Source organism: Hordeum vulgare, chromosome 6H (assembly GCF_904849725.1).
Source record: "Hordeum vulgare subsp. vulgare chromosome 6H, MorexV3_pseudomolecules_assembly, whole genome shotgun sequence".
NCBI lineage: Eukaryota > Viridiplantae > Streptophyta > Magnoliopsida > Poales > Poaceae > Hordeum > Hordeum vulgare.
Genome location: NC_058523.1, coordinates 117,877,709 through 117,897,538, shown reverse-complemented (window position 1 = coordinate 117,897,538; position 19,830 = coordinate 117,877,709). Strand labels below are relative to the sequence as shown.

At 48.7% G+C, this 19,830-nt stretch overlaps 2 protein-coding genes across 2 annotated transcripts; both read left to right on the top strand.

The window, feature by feature from the left end:
• Positions 1–9,646: 9,646 nt before the first annotated feature.
• Positions 9,647–15,625, top strand: LOC123404576 (autophagy-related protein 11). The gene is made up of 5 exons (XM_045098514.1): positions 9,647–11,276; positions 11,791–13,462; positions 13,577–13,794; positions 14,536–14,749; positions 15,047–15,625. The coding sequence occupies exons 1-5, from the start codon at positions 10,309–10,311 to the stop codon at positions 15,407–15,409; spliced, it is 3,435 nt and encodes a 1,144-aa protein (XP_044954449.1). The 5' UTR covers positions 9,647–10,308; the 3' UTR covers positions 15,410–15,625.
• A 1,067-nt stretch (positions 15,626–16,692) lies between these two features.
• On the top strand, positions 16,693–19,046 carry LOC123404569. The gene has a single exon (XM_045098507.1). It carries the CDS (start codon positions 16,882–16,884, stop codon positions 18,841–18,843), a length of 1,962 nt encoding a protein of 653 aa, XP_044954442.1. The 5' UTR covers positions 16,693–16,881; the 3' UTR covers positions 18,844–19,046.
• The last annotated feature ends 784 nt before the right edge of the window (positions 19,047–19,830 follow it).

Here is a 19,830-nt window from a genome sequence, read left to right as displayed (position 1 = left end):
TGATGTGATCCCGTTAACAAATGACAACTCATGTCTATGGCCAAGAAACCTGGACCATCTTAGATCAACGAGCCAGTCCTACAGAGGCTCACTAGGGACAATGTGTTGTCTATGTATCTACACATGTATTCTGAGTTTCCAATCAATACAATTCTAGCATGGATAATAAACGTTTATCGTGAACAAGTAAATATAATAATAACCAATTTATTATTGCCTCTAGGGCATATTTCCAACACCATCCCGTCGGCCCCAACTCAGTCGGCCGCCGACACGAGCCACCACCATCCCTTTGCCCCGTCCCGCCGCCTAAGTGGCCCCCATCGCGTCGTCCCAAGCCGCCCACCGTCTGCCTCAGCTGCCCACCGTCCGCCTCAGCCTCCCCCGCCACCCCCAACCGCACCGGTCGACCCACCCTGCGATGAACGGTGAGGCCTTCGACCTGTGGGGTTTGCAGCCGTCGGCAAGCGGCCCAGCTACCTAGGCCGGTCTCGACCTCAACTCTCAAGCTTCGTCGTCGGAGGGGTTCCCGGGGCTTGGGTGTGACAACCCGATGCCAACGTTCCAGAAGATTCCCCTTCTATTCCGTTTTCGTCGTGTGTCTATTTTCTTTTGTCACATCATCATCGCATCATGCGCATCATCAGCATTGCATCGGCGTTCCGTTACCGCCAGTTTTCAAACTTGCATCCGTTGTTAGTTGCAGGTTCTCGTCGTTGTTCGTTCTGAGACCGACCGCACTCGCACGCGCCTGAGGCATCGTTCGAGTCTTGTTTTTAAAAGTGTGTTGAAAACTTTCTCTGTTTGGGACGAGATTTGATGTGCCGTGTTATTTTAATATAGGTAGGCCGCCTGTCAAGTTTCGTCGCAATCAGAGTCCGTCTCGTACCCGAACGGTCGTCTGTAGCGGCACCGTCTTCGGTTATTCGTTGGACGTTTGTTGGCGTTTTTAAAATCATTGCCGCGCCACCCGTTTTCCCTCTCATGTCCGGTAAACCACTCTTCACGGCCACTTACCCATTCTCGCGTGCGGAATCGTTCAAATCCGACCGCACGGTTGGATCCAGAACGAAATTCCGGTTAACCTAGCCCCCTTTTCTCTATAAATAGGCCCTCCTCCTATTATTTAGACAGTCTACCACCCTGTGCCTCGTTTTCCACGCCCCACCTACCCCAAAAGCCTCTCTCTCTCCCCTGTCTCCCACCTCCAGCCGTCGGGCCCGCCCGAGCCCGGGTCAGGCCCGCCGAAGCCCATCGGGGCCCGAGGCAAACCCTAGCCGAGCTCCCACGCTCCCCCGAGCCCCTGCCTTCCTCGCCGCCGTTCGCCGCCCCAAGCTTCCCCGTCGGCCCCGCCTCCAGCCGCCGCTCGCCGGAACCCCACCAGACCCTGCTCCTTGTTTCCTCGCTGGCCGAGACCTGCAGCGCCTCCGCCATGTCCGCCCTCACCTCCCTGCAAGCCGTGCGCTGGCCCTCCAAACTCCTGTGCTCGCTGCCAGATCCCTCTCCGCAGCACGCCGGCGGCCAGATCAGGCGGATCCAGGCCGGATCCATAGCCCCTCGGCCTCCCTCGCCGCCATCGATCGCTGTTGCCGGAGTCAGCAGCTCCCCGCCGCCGCAGGGACTCCGGATCAAGGCAGGGACGACCAAGCTCACCCTGGCCGCGTGGGCCGGCCTCCCGCGCAGGCCGCCCATCGCCTCGGCCACCCTCTCCTGCGATGGGACCAGCTCGCCCTGCTGGGCCAACCGGCCTCTTCACCACCCGAGGCCCAACTCCTCTGCCTCCTCGCCCCAGGGCGAGGCCTGCTATGGTGAGCCCCTCCAGTCCCTTTAGATCATGCACTAGGCGCTAGTTAGCAACCCGCGCCACCCCCCCCCCTTATAGCATTTGACTGGTTTCGGCCCATGTAGATAATTTAGGAATTTCAGAATTGATAAATTCCAGAAATTAGACGTATAATAGAACTCCCGTAACTTTTAAACCGTGTGTCGGAACGAGGCGTGTAGCATATGGATTTTGGGTAGTTTTGCGCGTGATTACGTTTGTGCAACTTGCATAATTGTTTGACGTAGTTTGAGCCGCCATATGCCTAGGTTTACGTGCTGTCTCCATAGGATAGTGCCCGCATTTATTTTCCGCGCGTGTTCGAATAGCTCGAATGTCGTAGTAGAAATGTCCATGTTTTAGGAACCCCTTTGCCATGTATTTTAGAGCGTCATTGGTATTTTTGCGTGTAGGGATTTGCCAATAGTTTATTTTTCGCGTTTAGGATTATATTCTCGCATTTATGTGTGGTGAAATTATTGGTGTGCAATCCCACATATTTTATATGTTTTCGGGGTAGAAAAATCCATAGGATTTTTCTGTGTATTTAGTTTTAGCTTTTGAGCAAGTTAGTTCGCGCGATATTTTGCCATGTTGCCCTCTTGTCTTTTTCGTAGGATTTATTCCGTGCTTCGTTTGAAGGAGTTGTCAACTAGAGATATGCCCTTTGATGTTTAGTCTAGGCCCTGGTATTTTGTTTGCAATAGAAATCCATGTTTAGGTGTGCTTTGGTTGTTATTTACTTGCTAGAAAATAGTGATGTTTTAGAGATGCTGAAATATTTCTAAGTCTGAGATCTGTTATATTTTTTTGCTGATTTGTTTTGCTTCTATCTTGTGATCTGTAGCTCTTTTGAGGTTGGTGCAATGGAGTTAGTTGTAGACTTTGTGTTTCTCTAGCATTCTGTGAATTTTCATGCCATTTGGAGTCCTGTAGCTTATGGTTTTGCTTCTTTCAATATGCCTTCAGATCGAAACTGCAGCTTCATAAACTGCTATTTTCACCAAGTCTGAAATAGTGTGTGAGATGCCATTTTGTGACTTCTTTCCCTAGTGATCCATGATGCCATGCTAGTTGTTGTTAGTCGTTAGTTGTAGTGCTTCTTGCCCTCTATCGTGTCATGCCTTGGTTGAGTAGATTTGAGTTGTGTAGCTTGTAGTTGTGGGGCGTAGAAAATGCTATGTGGCTGATTTTCGCAGATTGTAGTGATTTCTTGTTTTGCTCGTAGTTGTTGAACCGTAGCTCCGTTTTGATCGTGTCCTATATGAAACTTTCTTAGAATCTCGTGTGGTTTCATTTTATCTTGCTGGTTGTATGTGTTTGAAGTGCTCGTGACCATCGTTGCATACATTTTGCATTCATGCCATCATATCTTGCGGTGCTTGTATCTTTTGAACCGTAGCTCCGTTGGAGATGTTCTCTATGTGTAAATTTCTTGTAGCGACGCGTAGAATCACGTGAACCTTTTTGTTTTGTTGTTTAACAACTAAATTAATGTGTTAGATCAGATCTGGACAGAATTGCAATTTAACATGTGAGGTCGTTTCGGAGGTGCTATATGTCATTTCCGACCTCATTTAAAATGCCTAGATAGGTAGTTTAATTACGCTTCACCTCTTGCCATGTTTAACCATATTTAATATGCCGTGTATCTAATCAGGATAGAACTAAATAATTAAACGTGGAGTTTCGTCAATATGCAACTCGCTGCACATTGAACTTCACTTAATGTGTAGTGTTTGATTGTGTGAATTGCCATGTCGTGTCTTGCATGTGTTCAGCTGCTCATGCATCATTTGTGTTGTGCATCGTGTGGTGAATACCGTGTGTTGATTTGTGTTTCTGGTTTGCTTCGTCTCGATAGAGTTCCGCAAGCATGTCGGATTGTGAGGACCCGTTCGACTACATCGGTTCGTCTGCTTCACGGAGTCATTCTTCTTCCAAGCGGGATCTCGGGCAAGATGACCATTTCCCCAGATACCATTACTATCATTGCCATGCTAGTTTTACCGCTTCTATCGTTTATGTCTCGTTGCCTACCACATGTTAAATATTAGCCTCTCAACAATGCCATGAAAACCTTCAACCTGTTCAACCTAGCAAACCACTGATTGGCTATTTTACCGCTTGCTTAACCCTGTGTTAGCGTTGCTAGTTGCAGGTGTCGTTGCTTCCATGTGATAACATGGATCCTTGTTATATCACCATATTAAATGATATCTATTTTAATGCACCTATATAATTGGTAAAAGGTGGAAGGCTCGGCCTTTCTAGCCTGGTGTTTTGTTCCACCTTTTCCCCCTTAGTTTCGGCTACCGGTGTTATGTTCCATAATTGAGCGCTCCTAACACGATCGGGGTTGTTATGGGGACCCCCTTGATAATTCGTTTTAGATTAAAGCTGGTCTGGCAAGGCCTAACATTGGTACTACATTTGCCCAACATAATAATTTTGATAGCACTGAAATGCATAGGGAGTTAGCGCTAACCGAGGAGTAATTTTACATAAACAGGGGGGCTAGTGCTGATGGTGTTGGTCCCAAATGGTCTGCCTGCGGGGCCACCGCGAGGAAACTCGAGGTTTGGCACCTGTAGCTAGTTCCATCCGTCGTGTCCTGGGAACGAGATACGCGGCTCCTATCGGGATCGTCGACACGTCGGGCGGCCTTGCTAGATTAGTTTTACCTTTGACGAGATATCTTGTGCATCGGAATTCCGGTGATGCTTTGGGTAATCTCAGAGTTGAGGTTTTCCACTAAGGAGTCCGACGAGATCGCGAGTTTCGTGATCGAGGATTTCTATGCGGCTTGTGGTAATTTGTGATGGACTAGTTGGAGCACCCCTGAAGGGTTAAATCTTTCGAAAAGCCGTACCCGCGGTTATGTGGCAACGTGGAAACTTTGTTTAACATTGGTTCTAGATAACTTGAAGTAACTTAATTAAAATATGCCAACCGTGTGCGTAACCGTGACTGTCTCTTTCGTGAGTTCCTTCTCCGATCGAGGACACGGTGGGGTTATGTCTGACGTAGGTAGGTGTTCAGGATCATTCATTTGATCATCAGTAGTTCACGTCCGCTATGCGTAGATCATCCCCTCTCTTTATTCTTCTACTCGTAAGTTAGCCACCAAATTTATGCTTAGTCGCTGCTGCAACCTCACCACTTAATCATACCTCACCCAGTAAGCTTTGCTAGTCTTGATACCTTTGGAAATGAGATTGCTGAGTCCCCTGTGGCTCACAGATTACTACAACACTAGTTGCAGGTACATGTAAAGGTTGTTTGACGCGAGCGCGTTGATTGTTCATTTGGAGTTGCTTCTTCTTCTTCTTCGATCTAGGATGGTTTCCAGGCCGGCAGCCTGGGATAGCAAGGATGGACGTCGTTCTTTTTTTCTCTTTTGTTTTCGTCCGTAGTCGGACCCTGCTCTTCTTCATGATGATTACGTACTGTACTGTTGTGACTCTGATGTAGCTTGTGGCGAGTGTAATCCAATTCTATATATATATATATATATCTTCTTTTCAGTACATGTACTTGTAACGATATCCATTCCTGCGACACGACGAGATGCGCTTCTATCCCTGACGAGGCCCTCGTGCCAAATTGAGGATAGGGTCGCATCTTGGGCGTGACATTGGGCTATATGGAGCTTTCCTCCAGAGCGATGACGAGCTCCTCCCTAGGCGTGTCAAGGGCTCCGGGCTGCCTCCCTATTGTCCACCACACGCCGGAGCAGGATATAGATGGGTGAACCGTCGCCACCCTTGGCCCGGCAACATGCCAGTCCAATGAAGAAGAGCAAGAGCCCAATGGTAAAGATTGTGAAGGACATAGCTAGTGCCTTCAAGGAGTCCGTCGCAACCAACACTAAGCAGATGCAGAAACATGCAAATGAGAAGGCTGCATTTTTGTGAAGAGGTGATAGGAGCTCGCATTTGAATGTGGGATTGAGCAAACAATTGACTCTGTCTATGCTCTGTCCAAGTTGTTTGAAACAGAGTAGCAAAGGGAGTTCTTCTGTGGCCTATTAACTCATGAGCTTAAGTTGGGTTACTTCAAGAAATGGTGCAGAGACAACAATTTAGAGTAGTTCTTTTGTGGCTCATTAATTGCTTGGAAATGTGTGTGTTAAAATGTTGAACCTATCATGTGTTTGTGAGGTGTTGAACTATTATCCGTGTTATGTTACGAACGTATCATGTGTGTTGAACCTATCATGTGTTTGCTAGCATAATACTTTGAACCTATCAGCACTGGATTAATTTCATTTGCATACATTTCTTCAAGTTTTATGCTATGTGTTGACAATTGGTAGATGTGTTGAAGCAGGAAGAAGATCATGGCGCCATGACTAAGGAAGAAGAATATGATGAAGGTAGCACAAGTGAGGATGATATCATATCCATGTGCCGCAACAATTTGGTGCAATCCAAGAATTTAATCTTGCTGTTGGTTCCTATCATGATATGTGCTTTGATAACTACTTTGTGAAACAACCTAGGAGGGTCAGTGGAGATTCTGGTTTGGATTGGGTGCATGACACACTAGCCCGGGATACCCAATGTTATAACATGTCTAAGGTTGAGAGAGCTTTGTTTAACAGGCTGCATAATACTTTGGTGCAATCATATGGCTTGAAGTCCACTACAAAAATGACATTTGTAGAGGCTTTAACTATGTTTTTATGGATTGTTGGAGCACCACAGTCAGTTAGATAGGCAGACAACCGTTTTAGAAGGTCTATGGAGACGGTAAGTAGGACATTTAACATAGTTTTGACATGCCTCCTTAGGTTAGCACATGACATAATTGTACCCAAGGACCCAACATTTTCAGAGATGCACCCATACTTAGAAAATCCATCATTCTGGCCACACTTCAATGACTGCATAGGATCTATAGGTGGGACACATGCGAATGTATTGGTGGATAAGAGTAAGAGGATTCCATACTTGAACATGCACAATGAAACCAGTCAGAATGTGCTTGTTATTTGTGATTTTGACATGATATTTACATTTGTGATGTCAGGATGGCCTGGTTCAACACATGACATGAGAGTTTTCAAAGATTCCATAACTACTCATCAACACAAATTTCCACATCCACCACTACGCTTGCTAGTTGAATTGTCTTGCAGCATTTTTTATCCAATTATAGTTATTCATCTAAGTATCATTGTGTGCCTTTCACAATATGTAGGGAAGTATTATGTGGTCGATGCGGGGTACCCAAACCGGCGATACTACCTTTCACCATACACATGTACAAGGTACCATGTGCAGCAATGGCAAAACGACACGTCGCCACAAGGTTTGAAAGAAACCTTCAACCATGCACATGCCAAAGTTAGGAATGTCGTTGAGCGATCCTTTGGAGTGTTGAAGATGAAATTTAGGATGTTGTCGAACATGCCAATATTTCCACGGGACAAGCAAACTAGAATTATTGTTGCTTCTATGGCCCTTCATAATTTCATCCGTGAGAGCAAAATTGCGGATAGGGAATTTGATGCCTGCGATGCGCATGAAAAGTATAACCCAATGCCTAGTTCTTCTCCATCCGCATGGCCAGAAGACGAACCTCTTGTTCAATATGTCAACATGAATGCCTTCCGTATGAGTTAGCTCATGCTTTGTTTCATAGAGTGTAATATTTTTTGAAGTTTCGATTGACGACTTGTATGTTTAAGTGGGACATCTCATTTGTATGGACAAAATAAATTTTATCATGTTTTGCATGCTTGATTTATAAAGATGGTTCGTTTATGTCAATTGTGAGCGGGAGGAGGCTACACAAGGGCCGACCACACCAAATCCGACAGAAAATAGGGTCCAAAGTAGCCAAATGATTGAAAAAAAGTATTTATTTTCAATCTAACCCTGCCATTCAAACACATCTTTAGTTAGAGTTAGTTCATGGTTACTTAAGGGTTAGAATCTAACTATAACCTCTAACTGAGTTAGAATATCTAAACTGGGCCAAGATAACACAACATGCATGTTCGTGTGTGTTTGTGTGTGTGTGTGTGTGTGTGTGTATATATATATACTAGCAAAAGTGCCCGTGCGTTGCAACGGGAGAAAACAATACCACACTCTTTTAATCTTTTTATAATCATTTTGATTTATTAAAATAATAAGCTAACTAACTAATGTAGTCAGTCCTATCCTATTTTATTGAGAAATCAACCCGTCCATTGTTAATTCCACCATGATGAGAAATTGAGCGGAACAAGCAAAGCAAAACAAAAAGGCTACGTGAATTGATCAATGGACTGTTATCTTATTTCACTCATGGGGTAGAGAATGTGGGATCATATGACAAACTGAAGGTGGTGTTCCATTCTCTGTCTCTACAACAATGCAATCTTACATTCAATACATTCATTCATCAGCAAACAAATCCCCACAAAACAAAATTTCTTGTCGGTGCTTGGCACACGGTTTGAGGCATGGGGAGGGGATCTCACCAGATGATGAGTTCCTGCCGGAAGAGGTGATACGATGAGGGGAGCAAGGGTTAGGTGCCTCTATCTGGCCATAAGGAGTCGCCGTTGCCGCGCCATAACCTCGGAGTTCCCCGTGTGAGCCATGGAGGCCCGTCTCCACCTGCAAGTACTTCGCTCCGCCGCGCCTTATCCGCGCGCCGCCGTCGTTCTGCATCGAGCAGACGCATCATCCCCAGTCACTGTAGCTATCACGTTGATTTGATCCAGAAGTTGTGCTCGAGCGCCGAAACGGGGGCATCAAGCGGGCAGAGGTACGGCCGCGGAGGCGGGTGGGTTGAGATCGACAACAGTGGTGGTTGAGGTCGGCCGCGGCGGCGAGTGGTGTGGCAGCGGCCTGGGCACAGGCCAGGGTGGACCAGGGTCGACGCGATGCGCACGAGCGCCGCAACGAGGGCAGTGAGCGGGGAGAGGTACGACCGCGGAGGCGGGTGGGTTGAGATCGGTAGCGGTGACGGTTGAGGTCGGCCGCGGAGGCGAGTGGTGTGGCAGCGGCCTGGGCACATGTCAGGGTGGCCCAGGGTCGACGCGATGCGCACGAGCGCCGCGACGGGGGTAGTGAGCGGGGAGAGGTATGACCGCAGAGGCGGGTGGGTTGAGATCGGCAGCGGTGGCGGTTGAGGTCGGCCGCGGCGGCGAGTGGTGTGGCGGCGGCCTGGGCACGTGCCAGGGTGGCCCAGGATCGACGGGAGGAGGCGATGCGTACGGGTATAATTTTTACAGCGAATCATTTTTTTCCGTTGCAGATAAATGATGGAGCACGGGTAGAATAACAAAAATTACAGGGGCTTTTTTATAAAAATATCATGGTGTGTTTTTCGACGGAACCAATAGCCGTTTTATTATTAGGTATATATAAGATAAAGTATTCTTCATAGATTATTCACCGGATGAACCATATCATTTCCCTAATTTGTTACAATATGTGCTTGTCCACAACTAAACCAATCAAATCATCTATTTTATTTTTAGTGTGTACATGGATTTAGCGGGCCTCCCCGCTATTTTTTTCCAAACTCAGATCTCAAAGCATGATAAACATTTTCTTAGTATAGCATGATTTAACAGATAGGGTTTTTTACTGTCAGTATCCAACTAGTACCATCTATTGATACGATGGTTGAAACGATCAGTATACTTTTTTTTTTTTTTTTGAAACGAGCAGTATACTGTGCTCCCTACCGGCCACCGGTTCTACCCTTGCGAGAGAAGCAAGCTCTCTCTCCTCCAATAATTCACGCCCACGTCAATTTCCGGAACCCACAAGGACCCCTCCGCGAAACACCCCGCAACATTGTACTCCCACACGGCAGCGTACCCCACTCTTTTATCCGCCCCCTGTACACTTTCCCTTTTTGTTCTCTCCCCCCCTCCTCGTCTGCTCGTCTCCCTTCCTGACGCCACTGCCCAATCCTTCCGAAGCAGAGGAGGGAGAAACAAAATCCCAACTCATCTCATCTCGTCTCCGTCCCAACCTCCGCGACCGAATCAAACGCAGACGGGGCCGGAGCCGAAGTCGTACCCCGGGAGGACTCAGATTTGGATTGGAGGAGGTCGCTTCCATCCGCCCGCAAGGGAGGGAGGGAAACCCCGAAAGCTATCTATCCTCCGCCCAAATCCGTGCGGGGTTGGTGAACCGGCCGAATTGGGGGCGAGACACGTCGATCCCGCCCAGGAGCCCACGTATCTCGCCGGAATTCCAAGGGAGCCGCCGCCTTCCCGCCGCACACGGATTGGAGATTGGGTGCGTGCGATCCGTGGGAAGGAAGGCCGCGGGCTCTTTGTGCGCCTGGGCGCCGAGAGATCGAGGATTTGGTGCTTGGGCTACGACTGCGTGCCGTTTGGTGGTTGCGTTTGTTTGGTGGTTTGTTAGAACCGCAGATTTTTAATCTGAAGGGGGCGTGAGGCAGAAAAGGAAAGCAGGAAAAAAAAAGCACAACAAAATCTGTTGGGGGGAACTCGTGGGGGGAAGAAGATGAGTTCCGGGTCGGCGGTGACGGCGGGCGGCAGCGGCGGCGGCGCGGAGGGCGCGGCGCTGGGGCAGAAGCTGATGGTGCACGTGGCGGAGAACGGCCACAGCATGGAGTTCGAGTGCGGGGGCGGCACGCGAGTCGAGGCCATCCAGCGCGCCATCGAGCACGTCTGCGGCGTCCCGCCCGCCGACCAGCTCCTCCTCTGCGGCAACATCCCTCTCGACGGCGCCAACCACCTCGCCCACTACAATCTCCCCCGCGACGACCGCGAGGTCTTCCTCTACAACAAGGCCCGCCTCCATGCCGACTCGCCGCCACCGGCGCCGGAGTCTATCGACATCCCCGAGCCATCTATTCCGCCGCCGCCCCGGCCGCAGGACACCGCATTGGAGGTGTCTGCTGACCCGGCCTTGAAGGCACTGGTGTCTTACGAAGTCAGGTTCAGGTATGACTTCCAGGTGGCCAACGCGCTGTACCAATCTAGCGTGGCCAAGTACGAGGTGTGCAGGAGGCTGCTGCGGGAGTGGCAGGTGCAGGAGCGTGCTCTGGACATGGCTAGGAGCAACCTGGAGCAAGCATTCCGCAAGCCCTCACTGCGCTATTCAAATTTCGTGCGGTCCTTTACCCAGCAGCACCGTGGATACGTCGAAGTTCTGTCAACCTTCGAGAGAGATGTGCAGAGGTTGCGTGCTATTAAGCTGCATCCACACCTGCAATGTGAGGGCAGACGGTGTTTGCTGGACCTTATGGATGAGAATAGACTGAGGAAGCTGGCAGATGAGTACTTAAGCTCACAGAAGGGTTTCGAGGATTTTGTCTCGCCGCTGAAGGCAAAATTTCTGGAGTTAAAGAGGAGGGTGGAGAGCTTGTTGAACTCTATGAGCTCGAGTGCATGGAAGGATCTGGAGGCGCTGATAAAGGAGCATCATAGAGTCATCGGTGACCAGAAGAGCATCATGCAGTCTCTAAGGTTAGACTGAAGCAATGACCATATATTTAACTAGTTGTTGCTTTCCTGTGCATACTTCGGGAGAACAATTACTGACCTCGAGTTAATGACTAGTTGACTACCATGTAGATTGGCTTGAATTTGAGTTGCTGGTAATTCCTTTGTTAAACTACTTACGAAATACTGGAAAAATGGTTTCGCATGGTGGAAAAAACAACGAATTCCATTTTATCGTGTATAGAAAATATGTTCGTTATACCAAAAGGTTTGTAAGTTCTGTGATTTGCACTAGTAATATGTTAAAAGTATAACAAGCGAGATCGGCGCTTATCTGAATGAAGGGATAGCAGTTTATGGGAATATGTTATCCGATCTTTATTATATGCTATGAACTTATGGTATCACTACCACATAACAGTTTCTTATCCTGAGACTTAATTAATCTGGTAACCACTGTATTTATTATCTGTCTTTTGTGCCATAATTGAAACATGCTTCTATCACACTATATTCTGAGAACTCTTATGTTCTGCAGTAAAGATGTTGATACATCAAAGAAGCTTGTTGATGAATGCTCAAGGAGCCAGCTGTCTGCTTCTGTCCGACCTCATGATGCAGTTTCAGCAGTTGGTCGTATCTATGAGGTACATGAAAAGGATAATTTGCCCAGTGTACGTAAGTTTGATCACATGCTTACAAACTTGCTTCAGAAATGCAAGACCAAGAAAAACGAAACAAATACTTTAGTACATGTTTGCGTGAAAGGGGTCAAATCTGCTCAAATTGATATCAAGGACATGATGATGAGTCAGTTCATTTTATACGAAGAGGCAATAGATAGTCGAGATAAAGAATTTTCTTATCTGAAACTACTGGGCGGCTTGGGCCATGCATACAAGGCTTGTCTTGCCGAGGTAGTGCGAAGAAGGCATTCTTTCAAGCTGTATACTGGCTTGGCTGGACAGCTTGCTGAAAAACTAGCAGCAGAGCGTGAAGTGGAGATAAGGAGACGCGAGGTTTTCCTTCGTACATGGCGTAAGTACATTCGAGGAGAAATCATGGGTTCCATGGGGCTGTTCGGTTCTCCTAGCCAGTGTGATGTAAACATTGCACCGTTTGATTGCGATCTGCTTCCAATTGATGTTGATGATCTGGAAAAGCTCGCCCCCCAGTCTTTAGTGGGGTCTCTTCTGAAACCTGAGAGATCACAGCAACATAAGTCTTCATCAAGTGATTCTAGTACCACTGGGAATTTCACTAACGCCGAACAGAACAGTCTGAATACTGATGGTAAAATGGATTCCCAGGATTTTTTCGGGGGCTGTGATACTGTTGATATAACAGGGACTAGTGTACTAGAAGTGGAGAACGCCAGATTAAAAGCAGAACTCGCTTCTGCAATTGCAGTTCTCTGCACTTTTGGTGCTGAATACACACATGAATCTATTGATGAAGGACAGAATGATAATGTGTTGAAAAATGCAAGAGAGAAAACAGCTCAGGCACTTTCCGCGAAGGATGAGTATGCCAATCAGCTTCAATCAATGTTGAAGACAAAGCAGGAGCAGTGCATGTCCTTTGAAAAGCGTATACAGGAGCTTGAGGAACAATTAGCGAATCAGTACATGCACGGGCAAATGGTTTCAGGAAGCAAAAGCGCATCTGATTCCCTCCTTTCTACATTTAAAGGTAATGACTGCAACCTGGATGGAGGTAGGCAAACCCATCTGCGTGACGAATCAAGTGTGGCCATGGATGAGACATCATCGACATCTGAACAGCCATCTAAACAAACAGAAGGTGGAGATGAGAATATGACTGATGTTTCAGGTGCACTGAACTTGCAATTACTTAACTCAGCAGGATGCGGTAATCTGGATGCTCCCATGGCAGAATTTTCACGTGATAATGAACATAAGGTTGTCAATATTGATAAGGAAGGGCAGATGTTGACTCAGCTCACTATGGTGGACACTTCGGATATTCCTGTAGAAGGTCCTCTTGGCATCTTAAACTCCGAAACCAATGAACATCATACTCTGGAGTTTAGGAATAATGAGCTCTTTGTGTCAGAGTTGCAAAACACAATAGATATAAAAGCAAAACTGTTGGATGAGGCAGAAAGTAAACTTAGCACTGTGATGGGTGAAGTTAACTCTCTGAAGGAAGAACTTGAAAATGCCCGTGTTCTACTTGATGAGTCTCAGGTAAAATATACATAATCTAGGACAATCTTCACCTGCTTTCTGCAAATTGCAGTAGTCATTCCATGCTTGCATAAAGCAACACTAATTATTTCTATTTTACAAATCTTAATACAGATTAATTGTGCGCACCTGGAAAACTGCTTGCATGAGGCAAGGGAAGAGGCTCGTACCAACAAATGTTCTGCTGATAGAAGGGCTGTGGAGTATGATGCTTTGAGGTCATCTGCTCTGAGGATACATGGTCTGTTTGAAAGACTAAATAATTGCGTCACCACACCGGGCATGTCCGGCTTTGCAGACTCTCTGCGATCTTTAGCCCTCTCCTTAGCAAGGTATCATGTTTCTCTCATTTGCATTAGGTTATATGTATACTGTCGGTGTGTATCTACTGGTCGGTGCGTATCATTTCAAGCTCATTGTGGTACACATATCTGATTTATCAGCAATGCATGATGCTTGGGCTCTCTTTAGAACTATAATTAATAAACCAACTGAATGGAATGTAAAGAATTTATTGGAAGCAGGTGCAGATTGTTGCATTTTATCTTGGCGTCTTGATGTTAGACTGGAGAGATAGTTGGTGTTCTTGGCCAAAGGATTTGAGTATTCCATATCAAATTTGTTGCATGTGTGCATTATAAAAGTGTATCTGCTCATAGGGAGAGAATGGGTTGTCGGAGGGATAATGTCAGACACATCGTATTTTAGAATCTGGTGTTAAAATCATTGCCAGTGCCTCCAGGGAATTAGCTACTTTTGCCAATTTTTATGTTACTAGTTACTACTCCCTCCGTTCCTAAATATAAGTCTTTTTTAGAGATTCCACTAGTGACTACATACGGAGCAAAATGAGTGAATCTACACTCTAAAGTATGTCTATATGTCTATATACATCCGTACGTAGTCTGCTAGTGGAACCTCTAAAAAGACCTTAGTATTTAGGAACGGAGGGAGTAACTTAGAGATATGTTTGTTTTTAATGTCCTTGAGTTTGATCGTTTTGCAACTGAAAGAGATATCTAAGTGCTGTTCTGTACTTGCTGGCCTCTTTGTAATGGCTTGTTTTGTTCCAGTTCTGTAAAGAAGGATGAAGCTGATTCTACCACTCAGTTCCAGCAATGCATTAAGATCCTTGCAGACAAGGTTAGTTTCCTTTCACGGCAGAGTGACGAGCTGGTAGAACGCTACTCAAGGGTGGAAGCAGCACACGGGATTCTTATAAAAGAGTTGGAGGAGAAGAAAACACTGGTCAACAATCTATATAGTAAATTTCAGCTGGAGAAACAGGTACAGAATTCAGCTTCTCAAATCATAAGATGTGAATATTTTCGTTGGTAGATACCCATATAAAAAATCAGATAAACCTTGAATTTGGTAAAATAATGAACTATCCAAATGTAATGGCATAACATGAGTATCATGACTGATGAACATGAGTATCAACAAGCATGCTGTGGATTTGAAATCTATTATGAAGTTAAGACTTAGACCTGATTGAATTTGTACGTGTTAATCTCTTGTACTTTTTAATTTGCGATAACGAGCAAGTAAGGTGTAGCGTGTGCTTCAAAACTGTTTCAACAGGCCAGCAAGGAGAAGATATCGGTTGGCCATTTCGACGTCCACGAGCTTGCGGTGTTTGTCCGGAACCCTGCCGGGCACTACGAGGCAATCAACCGGAGCCGGTCGAACTACTTCCTCTCTGAGGAGTCGGTGGCCCTGTTTACGGAGCCCCACCTTCCTCGGCAGCCTGCCTACATAATCGGCCAGATCGTGCACATTGAGCGGCGCGCGGTGAAGCACGCCGACCAGAACGAAGCCTCGCCGCGCCCTGGCAGCCACCGGCGGTCTGCGCCGAACAGCAACCCCTACGGCCTGCCGGCGGGCCGCGAGTACTTCGTGGTGACGGTGGCGATGTTGCCTGACACTGCTGCAGCTGTCCGTTGAAGCAATAACACCTTCCTGATCCTGCCTAGCCATGGCTGCTGAAATGAAGGGAGAAAAAACCCTCAACTGTAAATATACAGCCACTTGTTTAAAATTTATTTATGGTTTGCTCATTTGGTTCGTCTGCATTTGCCTGCTGCCTTGTGTACATAATGCTCGGATTCGTCTGTAAATATGACTCGGCCACTGCTGTTATTATCATCTTGGTTCGTTCAAGGAGACTGAATGATAGTACTAGTAAAATATTGCGCGTTTATTGCTTTTGGCTCCCGAGCTAACTGGAGGCCTTTAAATTCAAACTTCAAATTCAGTGAAAATTTGTATTTTAATGTTTCAAATTTTTTTTAAAAAAAAACATAGATAAATGAAGGTATAATACACAAGTGTGTAAATTTTCAGAACAAAATACGTTGAAATGAGGGCTGTGCAAAAAAGACAAATCTGAGGCTGTTTAACACATGTTACTATTCATCATTTCAGACCATGAATTTGTCTTTTTTATACAGATCACGTTTTAAAGTATTTTGACCTGAAATTTTACACACATGTCGTTACATCCTTACATACATGCATATATTTTTTTCAGAATTTTTTAAACCATAAAAATTTGAATTTGAATTTTTTAAAAATAAAGGCCTTTATGGTGCTCGGCCTCCAAAACGTCATTCTCAATATTGTGCCAATTTGTTTTCTCTGGTTCCCAACACTGTTTCACCTTGAGCATGGTATATCCTGTTGCAAAAATGGTTTTAAGAATTCAGAAGATGCAATAATGGTCTTAAGAATTTGAAAAAGGTTGCTCAGAAGAGATAGATGTATCCCAACTTCCATTGCTAGGAAATCTTCTTTTTGTTTGTGAATTCCTGTTTGTATTGAATGCATGCCCATCAAAGAAAGAAAATTAATTGATCCCCATACCGTGCTAGCCCAAACATGATCTTCATCAACTTGAATTTGGTGCTATCGCCTGCCTTTGCAAACAATTCCTCTTGAACATCCAAGAAGCAAGTCAAGGTCGCCGGCCCTGGCAAAGATAATCTACTGATATTACAATAATAATAAGAAGATGATGCCTAAGAAAGGCACCCCGGAGTGGAGCTCAAGTAACAGGGCCTACTAATTCTCGTCTGAACTGCTCTGACGACTTGCCACAAAACAAGTGATGGCATACAGTTGGCACGCCCATAAGTCACGATGCGACGTGGCCGCTACCGAGAAAGCAAACTCCTCAACGAGGAACACGAGAGGCAAGTTCTAGTCGGTTCATTGATCACACCGACCTTAACCCCATCCTTGCCTGCCACGGAACCTGCTGCCCGCTGCATATAACTCCACTCGCCACCATTCTCCTCCTCCACGCAAGCCCGCCCGAAGAGCCCGACCCCATCCAGAACTCGCTCGCAGAAGAGAAAAGGACCGACCGAGTGACAGACTGACAGTGAGTGACTACTTCAGAAACTCCGCCGATTCCGATGGCCGGCTTCACCCTGGTCGGACCGCCGGAGGCTGCGACCGCACTGGGCGCGGCGGCGGAGATGAAGACGGACGGGAAGGGGAAGGCGCTGACGGAGAACTCCTCGCCGACGTTCGTGGACCTGTTGGACGCCAGCTTCAACATGGAGACGGAGATGAAGACGGACGGGAAGGGGAAGGCGCTGACGGAGAACTCCTCGCCGACGTTCGTGTCCTCGGGGGACCCCTGCCTCGACTTCTTCTTCCACGTGGTGCCCGGCACGCCGGCCGCGTCCGTCGCCTCTCTGCTCGCCGCGGCCTGGGCCGCCGACCCGGTCACCGCGCTCCGCCTCGTCGCCAACCTCCGCGGCGTGCGGGGCTCCGGCAAGTCCGACCGCGAGGGCTTCTACGCCGCCGCGCTCTGGCTCCACGCCCGCCACCCGGCCACGCTCGCGCGCAACGCCGCCTCCGTCGCCGCCTTCGGCTACCTCAAGGACCTGCCCGAGCTGCTCCACCGCATCGTGCACGGCGGCAAGTCCACCAGGACCCCCGGCAAGAAGGCCCGCCTCGAGGCCGAGGGCGGATGGTTCCTACGCCGCGGGCGGGGCAGAGGACGCCGGAGCGGCTCTGGCGGCGGCAAGGGGCGCAGGGAGGACCGCGTCGGCGCGTCGGAGGAGCGCGTCGCGGCCAGCCTGGAGCGTGACCGGAAGCTCGCGGCCGCGGCCGCCGTGTCGCGCCGGGCCAAGAGGGCGGGGGCCGCGGCGAGGGTGTTGGACATGTACAGCCGCGACTCCACGTACCGGTTCCTGCACGACCGCACGGCCGACCTGTTCGCCGAGCTCCTCGCGGAGGACATGCGCAAGCTGTCTGTCGGCGATGTCAAGCATTTCTCGCTCGCGGCCAAGTGGTGCCCGTCGCTGGACTCGTCCTACGACCGCTCCACCCTCCTCTGCGAGGCCATCGCGCGGCGGCTCTTCCCCAGGGGCTCGTCGTCGGAGCTCGGCGACGACCTCCCGGACGCGCACTACGCTTACCGCGCGCGCCAGCGCCTCCGCAGAGCGGCCATGGTCCCGCTCCGCGCTGCGCTTAAGCTCCCCGAGGTGTTCATCTCGGCGCGCGCCTGGGAGTCCGTGGTATACACGCGCGTGGCCTCCGTGGCCATGAAGAACTACAAGGACCTCTTCCTCAAGCACGACGCCGAGCGCTTCAACGCCTACCTCGCCGATGTCAAGTCCGGCAAGAAGCGGATCGCTGCGGGCGCGCTGCTCCCGCACCAGATCATCGAGTCCCTCGGCGAAGATGGGGACGACGGCGGAGTGGCCGACCTGCAGTGGCAGCGCATGGTCGACGACATGCGCGCCCTCGGCAAGCTCAACAACTGTGTGGCCGTGTGCGACGTGTCCGGAAGCATGTCCGGCCTGCCCATGGACGTGTGCATCGCGCTTGGCCTCCTCGTGTCCGAGCTCACGGACGACCCGTGGCGCGGCCGCGTGATCACCTTCAGCGAGCGACCCAACATCCACATGATCAAGGGCGAGACCCTTTCCGAGAAGACCGAGTTCGTCCGGTCCATGGATTGGGGCATGAACACCGATTTCCAGGCAGTGTTCGACAAAATCCTGGAAGTGGCCGTGGGCGCCGGCCTGCCGGCGGAGAAGATGGTGCGGCGGGTGTTGGTGTTCAGCGACATGGAGTTCGACCAGGCGTCGGCTAACCCGTGGGAGACGGACTACGAGGCGATCGTGAGGAAGTTCTCGGAAGCTGGCTACGGCGCCGCCGTGCCGGAGATAGTGTTCTGGAACCTGAGGGACTCCAAGGCCGTGCCGGTGATGTCCGGACAGAAGGGGGTGGCACTGGTCAGTGGATTTTCCAAGAACTTGCTCAAGCTGTTTCTCGACGGCGGTGGCACGTTCACCCCGAGGGTCGTCATGGAGAAGGCCATCGCCGGGCCGGAGTATGATCAGTTGGCCGTGTTCGATTGATGCCAAACGATTGCATAAAGGACTATTGTGCATCGCGTCAGTCTTGCAGTCTCGGTGATGGTGGGCTAAATGAGTGTTCGTCCAATGCAGTGGCTCCAGCTTCGTTTTTCTTGGAACTTCTCAACTTTTGCTTAGTGTAAAAGAATCTTGTTCAGCAATGCCTGTTATTCTGTATATGGTATTCCAACAGGGAATTCTATCTTCGGCCCCGACTTCTCCTGGACGCGCGTCGATTGTCTCGGTATCTATCAGTCAATCTTGAGAAGTTGCTCCTCATTTCTCCCTATTCTCATTACTCTCATTACGCACACTGTCCACATCAGTAATGCGCCACGTCATCCTTTATCTATTACTTGCTCCGTGCTTGGGACCCCTTCTCATGGGCCAAATCCGATCTCACTGACCATATCCTCCATATTAACATCATCACACAGTCCCTCATCATATCCGTAGAGTTTGCCAAATCATTAAGGGAAACTCTCTATATCAGAAGTCTGATCTCACGCTATCCATCAGACCTCTTAGCTTCCGTTGGATTTTAACAAAACCATCCAATGCCTTGCACATCGTCTATATATAATATACAATCCCATCACACACCCCGCCCCCCCGTTCTCACAACCACGACCTAACCACCACAGTCGTCATCCCGACGCTTTACGCCCGTTACCGCTGCCGCCGGCGATTGTGGTGACGATGACGACGGGGAGCTGGGCGAGGAGCATCTACTTGACGAGGACGTCAACATGGAGTGGCTTCCCATCAACGAGGAGTGTCGGCTAACTCTCCACGAACCTCGTGGTCGTGATCTGCGGAGACGCTCGATGCCCATGGTTGTGAGCTGTTGAGATTCTAATTCTCCATGAGCGTCGTGGCCGTCATCAGCCAAGGCCGACGAGAGCAAAAGTGTGCACGTGCACCGACCAACCACCGTGAGCGAGACGTTTGATGGTCGATCCCCTCGCATGGTGATCAGCCATGGAAGAT

What these genes read in the sequence shown, in the direction of transcription:
- LOC123404576 (XM_045098514.1), top strand. Translation starts at nt 10,309, where the DNA reads ATGAGTTCCGGGTCGGCGGTGACGGCGGGCGGCAGCGGCGGCGGCGCG. An exon ending in AGCATCATGCAGTCTCTAAG is followed by an intron (nt 11,277 to 11,790) that starts GTTAGACTGAAG and finishes TATGTTCTGCAG; the next exon opens with TAAAGATGTTGATACATCAA. An exon ending in TTAGCCCTCTCCTTAGCAAG is followed by an intron (nt 13,795 to 14,535) that starts GTATCATGTTTC and finishes GTTTTGTTCCAG; the next exon opens with TTCTGTAAAGAAGGATGAAG.
- LOC123404569 (XM_045098507.1), top strand. Translation starts at nt 16,882, where the DNA reads ATGGCCGGCTTCACCCTGGTCGGACCGCCGGAGGCTGCGACCGCACTG.